Source organism: Etheostoma cragini, chromosome 13 (assembly GCF_013103735.1).
Source record: "Etheostoma cragini isolate CJK2018 chromosome 13, CSU_Ecrag_1.0, whole genome shotgun sequence".
Taxonomy (NCBI): Eukaryota; Metazoa; Chordata; class Actinopteri; order Perciformes; family Percidae; genus Etheostoma; species Etheostoma cragini.
The window spans coordinates 8,017,007-8,036,517 of record NC_048419.1 but is presented as its reverse complement, the minus strand read 5'-3'; the positions used below and the strand labels follow the sequence as shown (position 1 = coordinate 8,036,517).

The following is a 19,511-nucleotide window of genomic DNA, read 5'->3' as shown; positions in this document are numbered from 1 at the left end:
ATATATATATATATGTGTTGGCACTTCCAAACACGTGGCATTACAATCATTGTCAAGCTTTGATGTCAGTTAAAAGTTCAATATCTACAGAAAACCACTCTAAACTCAAGTGGAAATACGAGATTAATAGAAATGTGGGAGTATAAGGGTTTTTCAATTATGCAAATGCATACTGTAGTGAGAGTTTAGCATTCAGATTAACTAAGGTTAACTTTATATTGTTAAAAGAAGAGAAAATCAGGCAATTTGCATAGTAATACCTCTAAATGTTAGGCAGTGACGCATGAATGCAAAATGGATGAACAACTTAAACCCACATTATTTGAAGAAAAAGAAAAGAAAAAACAAAGTCTAGTCTTTTGGCATTTGTAGATTACGTTAGACAACGTCTAACGTCAGCTGCAGTGTAAGTGGCTGATGTGTCTTAGCTAACGTTATACAGCCAAGTTAGATACAACCATTTTTGTTTAGAATTACATAATTAACGTTAACAATTAACCGTTCAATTCAAACGCAACTGGACAACGTGGACCATCTTTGCACCCTTCCAATTAAAAAGGCATCACTATTAAACTGGACAAAATAGCCCTAACATAAGTTGACAGCTAACGTTTCTGTTAGCTAGCTCACTGTCAGACAACCGTCAGTATAAAAGCATGATTGACACACTGTGCTGATAGCATGAACTTACCTTTCCTCAGCCGGCACAAATGCTTGTGTAGGTTAGGCTTGTCTGGCCGGGTTCTGAGATTAGTTTTACTAGTCCTGCTTGATTCAGAGCCTCTTCGTTGACACGCTTGGTCGTTTTTAGTTCCCCTTATCACCGGCGGCTCGCTCTCCGCTGTTGGGCCCGGAACGCGGCGTCACCTCATTGGATCCACCGAAGCCGCTGCGTGGAGAAAAACGGATGTGAAGCTAACAAGAACCACACATACTGTTTCCGGTTGGCATTTAAGTGCAAAACACATAGCGGACTAACAGACAGGTAAAGTAACCGACTCAAATAGTTATTTTTGATTGGATACCAAATTGAAAATGAATAATCTTGTTAATAACGCATTTAAATAGACATCTAGGTAACTAATGCTGGAGCTGCTGCCCCCGCCGACCCAACCCAGATAAGTGTTTAAACTGAGTGAGTGAAGTAACTACTTAAGGCATTATGTAATGAATTTAAAAAGCATACATTGCTGTTAATGTCATTATCAAAGTAAAGTTTTATTGAATCGGCCTAACTAATAGCATTAGCTGGTTAAACAAACTCAGAGAAACGTGTCATGTGCGTTAATTGGGCTAAGCTAGTGTTCGCTAATAGGAATAGCGGACACAATTTATGAGCTCTTGTTTTGAAAGGAAGACATCTTTGGCTCTGGTAATCCACGCCGCCTATTTGGCGCCCGGTGAAACATCCGACAATGCTCCTGTACCCGCCCACCTCACTCCACGCACTGTCCTGTGATTGGTCCACGTGAGGTGAGTGACGTCGGAATACTTCTAGCTACAGTCAATTGGTCCACGTCCAGACAGTGGGCGTAAACCGACTGATGACACTTCAGGTAAAGTCTGAGCAAACCACATGGCTCCCTAAAATTATTTGATTTAGTTAATTTTACATTTACTCACTTTCATTTATATTTTAACTGAAGATCATTTTAATAAATCAAAGTGATGGATGACAAATGTTTTAAAGCTGTATGTAAATATAAAATTAGTGTTGTAAATAATCCACTTTACAAACAGCAAAACCCATAAAGCCCAGAGACAATGCTACGTTGACAAAGTGCACTTAATAAGGACTTTATTCACAATTTTAATCCTCAAGTTAGAGTGAAAGACTTCGAATAATTCTATTAATAACAGACATTTTAACTTTTTATGTGTTTTAGTTTTATGTGCAAGATTACTAGTACAAGCAACCACATCGAAGCAAAATTCGCCAAGGTGTAATTCAGCAAGGTTTGAAGACACAGTGTACATGTTTTTAACTAAAGTACATTTATACAGTCCCCAGTGAAACAAGACTAGGAACAACAATTATGCAAATAGGTCCATCACAGGAAATAAAAGCAGGCGGCTGCTAAATAAAGAGACATCCCGAGTAGCAAAGCGTGTGGTGGAGAGCCTGTGCTGAAGTGAAGCTGGACACAAAGTGCCTGCTAAGGTAGGATTCAGACCATAATCACAAGCTGAGGTTTTTAACAGTTTCTCTTGGTGTGGATGAGAAGGTCTCTCTGTAGGTTGACTTCCAGATTCCCAATGGTTTTGCTGCCAGGTGGGTCGGTGACCAGAGTCAGTTTGTTAAAAACTCCTCGACCAAAATAGTCAGCCACGACAGAGAAACCATCATTAGAGCTGCGTAACTGAAAACCAGGGAACAGACACAAGAACTTGCATTAACTCAAACGTTCCTGGGGTTTTCAGGAAAGTGCCCTGCTCTGCAGTTAACTGTTACAATTACACCAAAGTCTAACGTAATGAGTAAAGCAGGTTATTAGATTAGATCAATGATAGGAAGTCCAAAAGACGAACAAACACAGAACTTCTAATGTTTTTGGTTAACATCCTTCTAGTCAAAGCTCAGATATCGTTACCTGTCTGTTGAAGTGGTCATGCAGGTCACGTTTCTGGTCCTGGGCACGCAGCATGTCCATAACCTTACGGTTCTCGGGAGTGCAGGTTGGGCACTCCGCCTCACTCTCAGCGTAGCTTTCGAAGCAGTGTTGGTGGAAGGAGTGGCTGCACAGGAAATGAACAGACGGCAGCTCCAGGGGGCTGTTGCACATGTTACACTTGGTCTTCTGGAATATCTTAGCACTGGGTAGAAAAAGAAGGGTTACAATTTACAGCCATATAGGAAACTCTCTACCCCCCCCTCCCCCCCAACAACAATGTAATTCACAAAAATTAGATGACAGAATTCCACTAAGGAACTTGTGTTTATCAATGAAAAACAAGACTGGTGAATGACATATGTATCCTGACTGTCCAAAATGCCATCCTTCATGCAACCCACCTTGTTTTGAGTTCCTGGATCTCAGAGCGAAGGTGAGCCGTTTCTTCCCGATACTGGCGGATTTTGCGTTCGTCGTCCTCTATCTGCTGGCTCTCCCTCTGCAACTTATTGATGAGGTAGTCCTTGATGACGGAGAGGGTGGCTGTCGAGTTGTGTGCCAGTGTTTGCACCACTACGGCAGCATATAAAAAACACAAATTGAATACAGTGCTTCTTTTTCAAACAACATTCTACTAGAGATACAGACACAAGCAATACACGCAATATTAAAACGTGACAATATTCCTCATTGAGGTGAAAAGTATTCCTGCAATATTAGAACACAAGTGCAGAGCTGCAGCAAGCATGACAGAGTCTGGCTTTGACCTCACAACTAGCATAGAAGATCCCCCGCCTGTTCTCCAAAGTTGAATTTTGCAGTGCGGCAGAGGAGATGCAGTTAGAAAAAAAGCTGCCTGTAAATCCCAGCGTTAGAAGCTCCTGGAAGTATGGTGGCGGGTACAGAAACAGAAAACCTAGTTAGGTACTTCCCTTTGGAACCGATAATCGGATTCTAAACCAAATCTTCTGAACAATTTTAGTAAAAAAAAAAAACAATGCTGCAATGAATTGAATGCAGAGGAGAAAAGAGCATATGTTGCCACAAAAGCACCTGTTGAGTGTTTGGTGGTTATTTATTTGTGCATAAGAATGTGATCTCTGTAAAATAATTGATTTTTTTTACTGCAGGAGACATAGTTAGTGGCCAAGGGCTATAAAACCTGGACATATGTCTAAAAAAGAGCATGACCATATCTTAAGTTGAGTAGTGGATCATGTTTCATTATTGATAGAGTAGTGCTTTGATTATGGTTTGCACTTTAAAAAAAAGTCATACAAACCCCAGAATCCCAGAAAAATACCTGAGCTTTTCAGCATGCAGGTATGAAGTAAAATGTCCACTAGCTCACCAAGTAATGGAGGCATCAGGTTGTTTTGGTCAATGTGATGTAGGACCTCACTGATGTAGGTCTTGCAGTCCTCTTCTTTTCTGGCAAAGTATCCCAACGCCTGCTCCCAAAGACAACCCTCCTGATCCCCAAAGCGCTTGCAGGCCTCTACCACTTTTCCATACTCCTCATTTTGCATGTGGTAGTGCATAATCTGTTGGTACCTGCACACAGATCATGTCCAATTTACCTATAGTCCTGACATGGACACACACGCACGATCTGCTTCATACATATTCAGATGGTGTTCTGTCACTCTCACTTACAGTTTGCCCTTCTCATAAAGGTAGAGGACGCCTTCTTTGAAGTTGTGCATCTGGCAGAGGACCAGGGCCTTATCAAACACAGTGTTGTCGCTCCTCAACAGTGACACAGCTTCCCCCTGCAGGACCTTTTTTCTCTGCCAAACATATGCATTAGAAAAAAAATATTATTACTGCGTTAAGCAAAATTTCTGCAAAGCCTTCTAAGGGTGATTTTAACACCTATAGTTCGGTAGACTCGGTGCTATTCGAGCGTGAAGTTAAAAAGTGAATGGTAGGAGACAGGAGAGGAAGTTCTGGCTGTCTGGGAGATGTCATCCAAATCCTCGGTAATACAATGTGGTTACCTGAACCATAAGGTGTTTATCTGCATAACAATATCTAAAAGAAAACCGATCGCAGTGTGTCAATTCTGCAATGTAACGCTAAATGGGGAAAAACGCTATCTAAGAACAGTCCGTTTACATTTAACAGACACAGCTGTGGCCTCCAAACATTTTTTTCTGCACTTAGTAAGCAGGCATAAAGAAAGGTAGGCTAAGTGTTAAGTGATGCTACCAAAGCTAGCTTGCTTACGTTATCAATCTGCCACTGTGCCAAAACTCTTCAGAAAGTCTTCAGCTTCACCCCTCACCCAAAGGGATATAGAGAATATTAGCTATACACGTTAGCTTGTTGTGAATCTACTGTATGCTTCAGAGATGTAGTTTCAGCTGTTTGGTCTTGACTGGCTCAACCCCTCAAAGTCTTGGTCTTGGCTTGGTCTCAATACAATTTTATCTTGTTAATGACTCAGTCTTGGATTAGGTGGTCTTGACTACAACACAGGTTACACGGTTGAAACAGTCGCTTATCTATTGGACAGAATCTCAGAAACTCGCCGACACTTCCCGCTCTCAAAAATAATGGAGCAACACCAAATTTATAATGTATTGGGTTTTCTGGTTCTGCTTTATTGTTTCTAATATTTTAGAGAGGTACGACGAACAGTATGAGAAGATGGTAGACAGCGAGGCAAGGGGAGAGATGATGATGTATTGTCACACAGACAACCAGTAATGGTTGGTCATAATAGGTTATGGATTTGAATGTTAAATCATAAATCAACCATAAATATCCAATGAAACACTCCAGGGTTAAAACAGAACAGATTGCTCAGGTGTGAAAGCACCCTTTATATCTGGAATAACAAAACACAGCAATCTCTACGTGCAGCAAACTGTATTATAAATGTATAATACAGGATTAACAGCTAGTTTGTGTGTTTTGGACTGACCGCAGGGTCCTGTTCGTGTGCCCAGTCTTGTAGCCGGAGCTCCAGCAGTGTGTCGTACACGCCCTGGGGAGAACGGGGGTCCACCTTGATCATGTGCTCCAGGAAGGCTTTCAGCTCGCGGGGGTTGTTGGCAAAAATTGGGATGAATTCCTCGGAGTTGGCCTTATACCAAAACAAAGATGCACAGTCATTTATAAGAACATTTCTGACATTATAGTACTCTGAACATTTTCAGACCACAGGGATAATACAACATCACATGAAAATGAAAGGAGTTAGACTTAAACAGAAAATAAAACAAAGGCAGACTGACCTTGTTGACCAGACCGCTGCCCAGGCTGTCTTTCTCAGCTGTGTCTCCACTGGGTTGGTAGTTGGTGCATAAACCCTTCAGGAGCAGCGTGGTACCTTCAGGTACATGGTGCATCAGCGTTTTTCCGTAACGCTTCATGTTGCTCTCAGCTTGTTCGAAAGGCAGACGTCCAATGTAACGCAGCCCTTCCTGATAGTTCTGGGTTTTGGAAGGGAAACATAGTAAAGCCACAGAACATGTAACATTGCTGGTTTTAAATATGTACCGGGAAGCACAAAGCCATGTTTCTATCCAAAATTTTAAATAATTTTAAATAATGTCAAATAAAAAAATAAATACAGTGCATTATCCAATTATAAAAGCTGGAGGGAAGCAACAAAATTAGACAAAACTGTAATTAGATATCACTGAAAAGGTTTTTCTACTTTTGTAGATGAAGAGTGAAATGCAACAAATAGGCAATGTAAACGGGTTTGTCAAATAAATGATGTAGCAAATATTGCATGAAGAATCAGCTGTTCGGTGCGATTATATTGCTAACCCTAACCATTGATATCATATTAATAGGGTTATAATAATATAAATAAAAATATACTAGGTTTAAACATGCTGAATGTAACCAGGACTGTCTTTAAATTATCTGCAGAATAACTTTCTGTGAGCTGTCAAATGCACTGATGCACGTGTAGGGGAGACTCCTGTGACCTGTTGTCGTATGAGCTGAACAAAAGAACAGAAGAAGGCAGAAACAGCAAAGCTCTTTTATTCCATCTTTGGACCATTGTGCTCAGACGCTCGGGAAGAGTACATAGAGCCAGGAGCGCAGCTTTAGGGAATTTAATCGTCATATTAACCAGTCATCGTCATGGTCCCTAAAGTCTCTTTCTCTCCTGATTTTTCCATACTAATACTGTGTTTGACCCCCTTTCGCCTTCAGAACTGCCTTAATTCTATGTGGCACTGATTCAACAAGGTGCTGAAAGCCTTCTTTAGAAAGGTTGGCCCATATTGATAGGATAGCATCTTGCAGTTGATGGAGATTTGTGGGATGCACATCCAGGGCACAAAGCTCCCGTTCCATCACATCCCAAAGATGCTCTATTGGGTTGAGATCTGGTGACTATGGGGGCCATTTTAGTACAGTGAACTTATTGTCATGTTCAAGAAACCAATTTGAAATGATTCAAGCTTCGTGACATTGTGGCATTTTCCTGCTGGAAGTAGCCATCAGAGGATGGGTACATGGTGGCCATAAAGGGATGGACATGGTCAGAAACAATGCTCAGGTAGGCCGTGGCATTTAAACCACGCCCAGTTGGCAATAAGGGGCCTAAACTCTGCCAAGAAAACATCCCCCACACTATTTCGCCACCGCCACCAGCCTGTACAGTGATAACAAGGCATGATGGATCCATGTTCTCATTCTGTTTACGCCAAATTCTGACTCTACCATCTGAATGTCTCAACAGAAATCGAGACTCTTCAGACCAGGCAACATTTTTCCAGTCTTCAACTGTCCAATTTTGGTGAGCTCTTGCAAATTGTATCCTCTTTTTCCTATTTGTAGTGGAGATGAGTGGTACCCGGTGGGGTCTTCTGCTGTTGTAGCCAATCCGCCTCAAGGTTGTGGATGTTGTGGCCTCACAATTTGCTGAATACCTCGGTTGTAACAAGTGGTTATTTCAGTCAAAGTTGCTCTTCTGTCAGCTTGAATCAGTTGGCCCATTCTCCTCTGACCTCTAGCATCAACAAGGCATTTTTGCCCACAGGACTGCCGCATACTGGATGTTTTTTCCCTTTTCACACCATTCTTTGTAAACCCTATAAATGGTTGTGCGTGAAATCCCAGTAACTGAGCAGATTGTGAAATACTCAAACCAGCCCGTCTGGCACCAACAACCATGCCACGCTAAAAATTTCTTAAATCACCTTTCTTTCCCATTCTGACATTCATTTTGGAGTTCAGGAGATTGTCTTGACCAGGACCACACCCCTAAATGCATTGAAGCAACTGCCATGTGATTGGTTGATTAGATAAATTGCATTAATGAGAAATTGAACAGGTTTTCCTAATAATCCTTTAGGTAAGTGTATTGTTCAGTTCACCACCTCAACATGTGCAACGCCAATTCCCATTGGCCCACATTTATGCAACGTGAATACGACCTAATCCAAGTTTAGGACAGGCGTACGCCGATTCTTACGCAAGGCAAGCCATTTTTCAATTTGAACGTGAGTGTAGGCCACAAGAAACTCTGCACAACATTGTGCAGGAACATAGGGTGCCATGGATGTAGTGACAGAGTCAGATGACCTGATGCCCTGAGAGCAGTGTCCAGCACAGACCCAACTGGGGGATATACCAAGGAGACAGGATATCATTCCTCGCTTTAAAAAAACGGTATATTGTTATGTGTGGCAATGATATTCAATACAGGAAACATGAAAATGCACAACATTTTTATTCTTCAGGTTTTCGTTTGTCTTTTAAAGTGTTGTTAATGGCCACAAGTGAACGATTTCTTTTTGCTATTGGCGGACATATTTTGGCTTGTTTTCCAGCCCCTTTGCTGTCAAGAGGCCGGGTCGGGGTGGTGGTCCAGTCTAATACCTTGCGGTGGCCTGGCTCTGCACGTGTAAAATAAAAAAACACTGCATAAACTCTGCTACTGTGTGTTTATTTATATTATATAGGTACATTTACATGAAGGCCTAAGTGATTGCAATAATAGGCTGTATATTATTATTAGGACTATAGCATACATATGTCAAGGATGTATAAATTAAATAAACTGAGTCGGATTCAACATTGTGGACAGCATCAGTTAATTCTTTCCATTCCGCATTCTTCCTACATCCTAATAACAGTTTTTAGACTGTCATATTGGACATACGGTAGGGAAAATTAAACGGAGATGTCAGGATTTCCATCTCTCTAGGAGCACATTCTGCGGTCCTCACGCAGAAATCCAACCATTTGCATGGTAAGTGGCGTATGCACATTTTCAACCCTGTTTTGTGCGTATGCCACGCTTCTAAATGAAACCCCTGATGAATAGAAGCAGCACCTTTTTTCACTAAGTTTTTAAAACAGATTGATAGACGTTTACAACAAAAGACTTGACACATTATGATGTTTGTGTGTTCAGATTTGAGTGAAACTCAAGTGGTGTGACATTTGTGGAAAATTGTTACCGGAGAAAAAAAAATTATATTTCAGCACAAATTTTGGCTTGCATTGTATGTCTACATGCATATTTTTTTACCTTGAGGTCTTCCAGCTGGATCTTCAGGTACCATTCATGGTGCATGTGTTTCTCAGCCAAGAAAACAGCGTGGCTATGGTAGGCGGCCTGCCGAAGGACCTTGATGGCGATCTCAACATCAAAGTGGACCTCACTTTCACTGCTCTGTTGAAACACAGGAGGAGGACCATGCTGTTATATATATGTGTTGTACCGTTACTGAAGCCCAGCTGTTCTAATGGAAACCACTTATCTCATCGTCAAGAAGCTGTTTTACTGTACAAGTTCCTTCACCTTGTTTATTTTATTTTTTTATCTGTATTTATCAGAAAAAAACTCCACCAGCACCTGGCACATGCACAGACAGAGCGGGGAGGGGGCTTGAACAGCTGCCATTCGCCCTCCCAGAGAAAAAGTGGTCTTTGAATGTGTTGATGTGTTTTGTTGCGCACAGCCTGCCCTGCCGAATAGATATATTGATTGGATCAAAATATCAGGTTGGGAGTTGGTGCTCCTCCTTGGTGGGAACCGAGCATTTTCTTTAGTGAAGACTGCACGTATACTTAGTTGCACACATATGCAAGCATAGACATTCGACAGACACTCAGTGTAATGAGTTACTATGAACAAGCCATTATTTCAGTAATTTTGGAGGCAAGGGATGAAGGAATCTTAACTAAAAATATTCAGGCCTATCTTAAATCAAAATAAACCAGTGTCCAATAGCCCTGCACCTTAACTATGGCTTATGCGTTGCTTTTTAGAATTGTGACGAACATTATCGCAGGTGCTTTGCCTTCTGTGATATCATTATGAGATCACTGTCTCCTCTCCCCCTCGCTTACAGACAGACTAGACTCCAGGATTCTTCCTACTGCAAAGCGGCTCTTAGCTTCACTCCATCTGTGGTGGTTTAGTTAACACCACAATAACATTTGTGTAGGCAGTAAGCCAAACAATTGTGACATTTATGCGTGTTCAACCATCCAATGAAGAGCCCTTTACAGCTCCTTCCCTAATTTTGTCTCATCCAGAGAGGACCAAAGAGGTTCTGTGTCTGTCAGATGGTCTGAAGGGCAAACTACCATATCAGCAGAGCATTAACGTAATGCACAGCAGACTGTCGGCCACGTGGAATTGTTCTTGAAATACTGTGACTTTATTTTTATTAAATGACAATTTTATTTATATGAGGGAGTTTAAATGTGCAGAAAGAGTGCGCTTGGACAGCTCAGTTGGTAGAGCAGTTGCCCATAGATAGAGGTTTATTCCTTGACACAGCTACTCCAATCCAGCTACTCTACGGTAGAGGCACAGCTGGAGGATGATAGGGGGATGTTGTCAATTTCCCTGGTGGAAGTTGCTGAGGGAGTTAAACAACTCCACAGTGGCAAAGCCCCAGGGATTGATCACATCCATCCAGAAATGCTGAAAGCTCTGGGTGTATAGGGCCTGTGACCTTCAGCACACACTGGATCGGTTTGCGGCCGAGTGTGAAGCGGCTGGGATGAGAATCAGCACCTCTCAATCTGAGGCCATGGTTCTCAGCAGGAAACCGATGGAGTGCCTTCTTCAGGTAGGTAATGAGTCCATACACCCAAGTGAAGGATTTTAAATACTTTTGGGTCTTGTTTGCGAGTGAAGGGACAATGTAGTGGGAGATTGGTCAAAGAAGCGGCGCAGCGGGTGCGGTATTACATTCAATTTATTGCACCGTTGTTATGAAAAGAGAGCTGAGCCAGAAGGCAAAGCTCTCGATCTAGTGATCAGTTTTTGTTCCTACCCTCACCTATGGTCATGAAGGCTAGGTCACAACCGAAAGAACAAGATCCGAGGACAAGCGGCCGAAATGGGTTTCCTCAGGAGGGTGACTAGCGTCTCCCTTAGAGATAGGGTGAGAAGCCCAGTCATCCCTGAGGAGCTCGGAGTAGAGACGCTGCTCCTTTGATTCGAAGGAAGCCAGTTGAGGTGGTCCAGGCATCTGGTAAGGATGCCTCCTTTGGGTTGTCTGCTGGAGCTGCTGCCCCCGCGACCCGATACCGGATAAGCGGACAAAGATAGATGGATGGAATTGTTAACTGGCGCCTGAATGTTTTCCTTTTTTTTTTTTTTATAATAAATAATGACATTTCAATCCTAAATTGATGAATAAAAGCCTAAAAGGTGTAAAGAATACAGCAGAGTGCAGGAACTTAAGTGTTTGATCTTGTCTATGGAATAATAAGTGAATTTAGGTCCCTGCCCCTCTAAAATCCTTTGCACGTCCCTTCTCATCGCTTACTTTTACAGGTCATTCACCTTTATGAACTCTTCCAGCTTGGAGCTGTCCTTCAGCTTGGTGTAGCAGTTGAGCAGCAGTGTGGTGTGGTCTGCGTTGGCCAGAGACTGCCTGTGCAAGGCTTGCAGATATGCCGTCAGGTTATGGATCCTCTGCGCGTCCAAGAATTTCCTGATCACGTACGATGGCTCCAGTTTCCCAATGGTGCTGTGGGAAAATACAGTGATGTTATAACATGGACACTGATCAAAAACACAGTCTCCGAAGGCTGTGCGAGATAGAGCAATAAGTTTAGGCGTGACTTTGTGTCAATCCCAACGCAGTCCTCTCAGAGTCTATAGCATATATCCCGGTCCGATCTAAAACTCAAAGTTTAAGCCCTGGATAATGTTCAGTAATGCGATTACCGAATGTACTGCTGGATTGCACCGTCATGGTCTCCCTTCAGGTAAAGGTGATCACCGTACTGTCTAAAGATTTCAGACAGGCCGTCACTGTCAAGGTGCTGGCTCTTCGCCAGGTTTATGGCCATCACAAACAGGTTCTTCTTAAACAGCATCTTAAAAGACAATTAAGGAGGTTACAACCCTGCTGCCGGGTCCACCGTACAGGATTAGACAGTGGGTTTATTTTATACCCTCCGGACTCACCTCCAGTTTGGTCTGCGTGTCTTTCTCCTGAAGAACAAACATTTTTCCATCTCTAGTAAGGATGTAGAAGGAGCCCCACTCTGCCACTACATCAATGACATCATCAAAAGAGGCGCTGTAGGCAATGAACTTGTTGTCCAGGTCATAGATGGTCAGAAGCTGTTTGTCTGATGGAGAGTTCTCCCTGCTACCAAACTCTGTCCTGGGTAGAAAACGTAACCAATAAACAGTCTGATAAACTTTACAGTTAGATTGTAATGTAAATCTATAATGTAATGTCTGTAAGGCATAGGAAAGAGTGAGATGTGGGAAGCTGCTCATCAATTGCTGGACTAAAACCTGGAATTTCAAACACTTCATTTTCACCTTGTAAAATCAGTCCGGTAAGCAAGTATTTTCTTTTAAATTACTGGCACAGCCTAATGTGCTGCACTGCCCTAAATGGGGGGGGGGGGGGGGGGGGGGGGGGGGGGGGGGGACTTTCAAGCATGTTGCAATTGTGGTGACACCCCAGAATGTGAGGCAAAGCAAGTTTTCCTGACAGTGTTATTAATAATAATAATTATAATAATAGGATTTACCCTGCAGAGATCTGTTGGGCAGTTAACCATAGTCCTTTAGGAGTTTAGAATGCCAATACAGACTGAGGAAGGTGACGGACATCCGGCAAAAATAAGGGACATACGGCAGACTTTCTTGCAGTACTTGGAACAATCACAGCCTCACTCTTGCCAATGAACTTGCTCAACCATCAGAGGCGGACTTACCATTAGGCAAAAGGTAGGCCTTAGGCCCCAAGCTACCAAGGGCCCCCTAAAACGCTTCATAAACTTATGGTTACGATTTGTTGTCTTACCTTTCACCAATTAGTTATATATCTAAACATTGAAACGCTAAAGTGCTCTCCGATTGTTTAATTCATGATGAGAAACTCCCCGCCCAGTCCCCACTACATTGGACTATTCCATTATCCTACTGCGCATCAGCGTGTGTTTGTAAACAAACGGCTTAGCATGCTGTAAGCTGTAGCTAGGCTAAAGACGGTTGAAAAATGAAGCGAAGCTACCGAAGTGGTTCTGAAAAAAGGAAGCAGCGGGAAAAAGCAGAAAACTTTTAGCAAAACTTCCAAAGGTATCACCTTTTTCACGACGGCTACTGACAACACTAACATTACGTTACCAAAGATCAGCAAGAAGCCGGTGTTCCGGTTTAACGAGAGTCCATGTTAACTGGCGACCGTCAGCCAAAAGCGTCTGTTGTTGTCGTGGTGACGACAGCTGTTGAAAACGGGAAGAGAATACGTAGCTGTCCGATTGAATGCCTTTTTGTTAAGTTGTCATTAAAATGTAAAACATAACGACGTGTACATTATCTCTCTGATTTGTCTTTGGAGTGTAGTCTGAAGAAACTTGTCCGTCGCGTTTGGAACGTGACTTGCTGTTAAGGAAAACAGGAACACAGCGTTAACGCTACTCTTCCTGTTAATGTCTAGAATACGTTTTATTAAATACACATTTTCGTCTTCAGAGCCTGTTTGAGTAAACACATGTCACGTAGAAAAGTATTTAGCCCTTTTAAAAGTAGAAAAACATGAATAATGAGTCCCAACTTGGATTCGAACTCGTAGCTGCCGTTGTGAGAAAATATATAAGACTCAAGGGTCACACAGCGTCTCTGAAAATGAAAAGGCAGCCAGATCAACTGGTGACCACACCACACTGCGTGCAAATAACTCACAAGTTTTCTTGCTCAGAAATTGTCTTTATTTTGTTTGATTCCCACAAAATACACGCCTTGTATGTTTGTCAATTGTAAGCACTTTCAAATCCACCTGAAACTCAAATGTTCATCTCTGACAAAACAAATAATAAATAAACATGATTTCACATACACGTGTGTGCAGGATGAATAGTACAGTACATATGCAGAACAGTTAGCATGGACAGCCCTCGGACAGGAGCGCAGGCAGCCATACTTTAAGTCACTAAGTGAGATAAGGGTTATGAATTTCAAAGTTTTTTTTGTAGTTCATTTCAGTCATTTGCAGCTGACAACTGGAAGGAGTGGTGACCAAAGGAGGTGTTAAGTAGCCTATTACCTCAAAGTTGAAGCTACTAACACAAATAGCCTATATCATTTATATTAATGTTAGTAGCTTAAGGCTATAGTGGTCACAACTGGATCTGACTGCCTCCTGTTTTAAAGATATAATGTATGAGATAGCTGAGACTTATTATTTGTTTTGTCAGAGATGGACATTTGAGTTTCAGGTGGATTTGAACGTGCTTACAATTGACAAACATACAAGGCGTGTGGGAATCAAACAAAATAAAGGCAATTTCTGAGCAAGAAAACTTGTGAGATATTTGCACGCAGTGTGGTGTGGTCACCAGTTGATCTGGCTGTCTCTTCATTTTCAGAGACGCTGTGTGACGTTTGAGTTGATATGAAACCATGCTCAACAGTTTCAGATACGATGCTATGGCGCGTTGCGTTGGGCCCTTGAGTCTTATATATTTTCTCACAACGGCAGCTACGAGTTCGAATCCAAGTTGGGACTCATTATTCATTTTTTTCTACTTTTAAAAGGGCTAAATACTTTTCTACGTGACATGTGTTTACTCAAACAGGCTCTGAAGACGAAAAGGTGTATTTAATAAAACGTATTCTAGACATTAACAGGAAGAGCAACGCTGTGTTCCTGTTTTCCTTCCACATTCACATTTCATTGACAACTTAACAAAAAGGCATCCACGCGGACAGCTACGTATTCTCTTCCCGTTTTCAACAGCTGTCGTCACTACGACAACAACAGACGCTTTTGGCTGACGGTCGCCAGTTAACATGGACTCTCGTTAAACCGGAACACCGGTGCTTGTGCTAGCAATGCTAACATTGAGGTGCTTCCCACCGACAGTGTCAGCCCAGGTTGCTCTAGCGATGCGGGGGCTACATACAAGACAACCTTACAGGATCCTTCGAACGGATATGGTTACGGAACTGCTTTCACTGTCCATGATGATAACTATGGCAATGACGAAGATGGTGACACACATAATACTCAGCAACTAGACCTCGTGAGTAGCAGTCACCCTAATCAAGGTGTTATGATTGAAGATGATCCAGCACTCTTGCCAAAACAGCTGCCAGACAGAAAGCGCTGCTCAGTATTGCAGAGGGAAACATAACAAGTCAGGGACAGAGTTTTTTTCAAGAAACAAGAGGGGCGCAGATTTACAAGCAGTAACTTTTACATGCAAATGAAGAATGGAGAAAAGATAAGCAGGTCTTGGCTCCTATACAGTGAAAAAAAAGGACTGAAAAGGGGGAGTACAAGGGTTGTGGAGGGCCCCATGCCTGTGTTTGCCTTAGGCCTCAAAATGACTAAATCCGCCCCTGTCAACCATAATGTTATCCCCACAATGATCAATTCACCTTCATCCAATTTATTCAGAGCTGTCCTTACTTGTTGGGTGACTTTGTATCCCTGATGAGTAGAAACAGATATCCGCGGTGCCAATGGGCCAACATTTTGTGTCCATCAAAGGCAAAGCAGGGACCTCGTTCATCAGGCTGGTACAGGTAGACGCATTCATCCCCAGCCACAATGAATTGGGAGTCCTGGGAGGGATCTGCCAGGGAGGAGCAGCGCAGCGCACAGCCATGGGTGTCCAACTCTACTTTGGGATATTCCTTGATGGACAGGGTGTAGCACTGAGCAGGGGCAGACAAGGAGGTCAGAACGGCATAGAAGAACTGTACAGTATAGTCATCCTCAGGTTGAGAAAATGACCGTTATTAGGTTCTCATTAAACCAGGCACGGCGTCATGGGTGGGCCTGACGGGCCTAGGCCCACCCACTTTTCAACAGGCCCACCCACAAATTTTCATTAAAAGAAAAAAAAAATAATAGATTTTAATTATAAAGAATTATTAAAAAATTGCAAATTATCTCATAATTTGTGCTAAAATAGGCTAAATCTTAAATAGTTTTTAACTTAATTTAAAAAAAGTTGTTTGTTAAGTGACAGTGATCTGAGCAACATTTCCAACGCGCTAATAGACTGCCAGCTTAATGAACTGAACACTCGATTCCACAGTGACTCCTATGGCCTCATGGCATCTGCAGCGGTCCTGATGTCTCCTGCCTTCATACAAAAAACACCACCTGCTTGGCCACTCTCAACGATGCAGGGAAGCGCTTCAACATAACCGTGTCAGAGTCGGAGCTCGCAGTGTTTGTGCAACTCATAGAGAGGAAGAAAACTAGAGGAGAACATCTCAAAAGTCTTGTTGAAGTAATGGACATATGCAATGAGGACGTTTTCCCAAATATCCATGCTTTCCTAAAAGCTAAGATAACACTGATGACGTCCTGTACAGTTGAACGCGTCTTTTCCAGTGTCAACCGGATTAAAACACCAAACAGGAGCACCATGCTTACGTCTCGCCTCATGTCTCTGTTGACATATGAAAGAGAGCTTACAGTAACTCTCGACATTGATGAAATCATTGACATTTTCAAGAACAAACCCCGCCAAATACTGCTGTAATTTGTGTCCGTGTGTGTGTGTGTGTGTGTGTGTGTGTGTGTGCAAGGCGACCTAGACACATGCGATGAATCCGTAGGCTACATGTTGAAAGTTAGTAACATAGCAGAGAGAAAAAGAGGAAATTAGTTGTTCCCTGTTCGCTTCTTCTAGGCCTATTTTAGCTAGTTTAATTGTGTACCATGAGGGGATAAGAGTAAGGTATGTGAAGGCTACTCTGTCTGTATTGAGATATATTAAAATAATCAATTCATACCCCGTTACAAACCTACAGGCTCATTTCTATATCAGCTTGTTACTGTTGTTTTTTTTCCCTCATGGGTCCCCTTGTTATGGGCGCTGAGTCTGTTGTTAATGTGATTTATTTCCTTTTGTTGAGTATGTTTATAACATGAATCACACTAAGGTAACTGACCACTGTTACAGTAGGTCTATGGGGCTTTGCGTAATAGCGCAGCCAGGTATGGTGCGTAATGGAGATTCCAAAGCGCTCTTCTCTGGTCAGAACCAAGGAGAGCGGTCACGGATAGGGTCGTCCTGTACAACGAAACGTTTGTACAATGTTTTTTTACAAAATATTTAAAGAGCATCAAGCTATTGAAATCTCTATTATGTTAGCACAGATGATATAACAGTATATTAGTCATTTGTATTAGGTTAAACAGTGATTTGATAACATGTTTTAATTTAATGACCACCCAAAATTGATCTGGCCCATCCAAAACTGGAATCCTGGCGCCGTGCCTTAATTAAACCTTCCTGAAGATACAGACAAATGCACTCAAATGTTCTACAAGGGAGCAGACTTACATGGACTTTCTCCAGAGTGGCAACAAACAGATGTGTGACCTTTGCCATTTGGCGGAAAGCAAGGCCTGTGACTGGGCTGGTTCCCTCGTGCAGAGTCAGAGTTTTACTGTGTCGATCTCTAGTGATGTCACCTTTGGTCAAAACCACACTGCCATCTGTGAAGCCTGTCAAGCAACACAACAAGCATTATAAACTGGGAGGAGAAAACTCTGTTAACCAAGCAGTGATTACTGGGTCAACTGACAGACAGCACACCCTTTCTTACCAATTGCCATGAAGTTGAGGTTTTCGTGTACACTGAGGCAAGAAACTTCAGTTGGTTTGCTGCCAGGAATTGCAGGGAAAATCCTAGTGCACAGAGGATTTCCACTGTCTCTCTTTTCAAGGTTCCAGACCTTTACCTGAAAAGTTAGTACCGATTCTGTTCAGTGGTGGTCCAATAAAGTCATGGGCACAATTGTTCTGTGTTTTAGGCTTCTCTGGAGAACTGCTCACTTACTAGAGGGTTTATTCCCTGTTCATCCAGCCCCACTGACACAAGGATGCTGTGCTGCTTCAGCTGGTAGAGATGTGTTACCCGCAACTTGTAGGCCTGAAAAGATGTGAACTGCAGGGAGCGTGTCAGAAGCCAGATTTTGCCATCCATATGTAACATTGTAGAAGTTAAGGACAATTAGGTACAGTTGTAGCAAGAGGGCATGTATGCCAGGGGCGGTCATTCCTGTGGTCATTGTGGTTTTAGGATATATGGGAACCAAAGCTAGACTGTCATTACACACTTTGCTAGAAGGTCGAACAAATTCCATTCATTTTCACCCTGCTGACCAATAATTATGTATTTCTGCAGGGCAGTGTTGTATAAAACATGTTTAGCTGGTGCTTCAAAAATAAAAAGCTAGTGTAGAGAGAGAACATGTCCTCCATTTGTTCATCCAGTAGCTACTAACACTTATTTATGTCGGACTACTTGTAACAATACCGCCTTACCATGACTGACACGGATATTGACATACAAAAACCTGCAGACCCGAAGCTCAGAATGTTATTTTAATAAAATTCCCTGCTTTAAACTAAATCACGCGACTCGCTAGTTTGTAAGCTAGTTAACGTTACTATGAGGTGGAAGACTGTGGGTTTATCAGTAGTCATTAAGCGTAATAGCTGTTCAGTGTGTAGAATATAAAACCCAAATGGAAAGTAGCTCCCACATTACGTCTCCCATTAAGCAACGTTACCGTTCGTTCAGTCTTTAGCCCATTGCTTCGAGCTACTGTGAAGGTAAAGTTGTTAATTTCCCGGTACAGGTAACGTTACCAAATAACCTCTGTTTGCTGTTTGTTGAGTTTTGGCTAGCATCAGCTGTCACTGTTAGTAACCTACAACAACATTATCTGAGCTAACGTTAGCTAACTAGTGCTGGTAAAGGATATCTCCCAGAACAATATGACCCCGGCCGGAGTCACAAGCCGATATTCCGCTTGGGAAAACAAAGTTTTTCCCATTATCCACAGGATCCTTCACCGTGTCTTTGTCAAAAAAAACAAATTTTCTCCACTGTAAGAACGCTGCCATTTTGTTAGTTAGCAGCAGTGTCTTTAACAGGGCGTTGTCATGTGACAGGAGTCACGTGGGCTAACAATAAAACGTATTTAGTTTATTGTTGTCCGTCAACACTTAATTTCATAATCTATATAAGCATTAGACAGGCATTTATAATATCTAACACATACTTTCTGTTGCCTTGATATTTCACTGCACAGATTTTGTTATTCTTCGATCCTGAATACAGTTTATGGAAGATCACTAAATAGTTAGATATGTGTAACTGGAGCACTGTACAAGTGTAGATGGTTCCGTTATTTTCAATGTTTTAAAGTGTAACAGAAACTATAATCAAGACACAGAAATATCCAATTGACCAGCAACTAACCCTAACAACTTAGTTATTATAGTGTGGTGAGTATATCACTTATAAGTGAGAAATATAAATAATTATGAAATGACTTCTGAGTGTAGACATATGTTATGTAACACCATATAGTAATATAAATGAAATATAAAAAAATATATATTTGTTTCAGATCATCTTCAGGGTGAATCTGTTGTGGCACATTTGTTATGAAC

General features: G+C 42.0%; 2 protein-coding genes across 3 annotated transcripts in view; both read right to left on the bottom strand.

Annotated features, from left to right (window-relative positions):
• hyou1 (hypoxia up-regulated 1) overlaps positions 1–947 on the bottom strand; it is a 20,426-nt gene extending 19,479 nt beyond the window's left edge. For both annotated transcript variants that reach the window (XM_034889520.1, XM_034889521.1), the window contains exon 1: positions 692–947. The gene's annotated coding sequence lies outside the window, so the exon portion shown is untranslated. The remainder of the gene's footprint in view (positions 1–691) is intronic.
• An 836-nt stretch (positions 948–1,783) lies between these two features.
• vps11 (VPS11 core subunit of CORVET and HOPS complexes) lies at positions 1,784–19,011 on the bottom strand. Its single transcript, XM_034889522.1, has 16 exons — positions 18,818–19,011; positions 17,887–18,035; positions 17,653–17,788; positions 17,388–17,551; positions 15,494–15,741; positions 12,028–12,229; positions 11,785–11,936; positions 11,398–11,584; positions 9,121–9,264; positions 5,855–6,052; positions 5,542–5,703; positions 4,269–4,402; positions 3,964–4,166; positions 3,014–3,185; positions 2,592–2,814; positions 1,784–2,360 (listed from the first exon to the last, which is right to left on the bottom strand). The coding sequence occupies exons 1-16, from the start codon at positions 18,957–18,959 to the stop codon at positions 2,196–2,198; spliced, it is 2,781 nt and encodes a 926-aa protein (XP_034745413.1). The 5' UTR covers positions 18,960–19,011; the 3' UTR covers positions 1,784–2,195.
• Between the last annotated feature and the right edge of the window lie 500 nt (positions 19,012–19,511).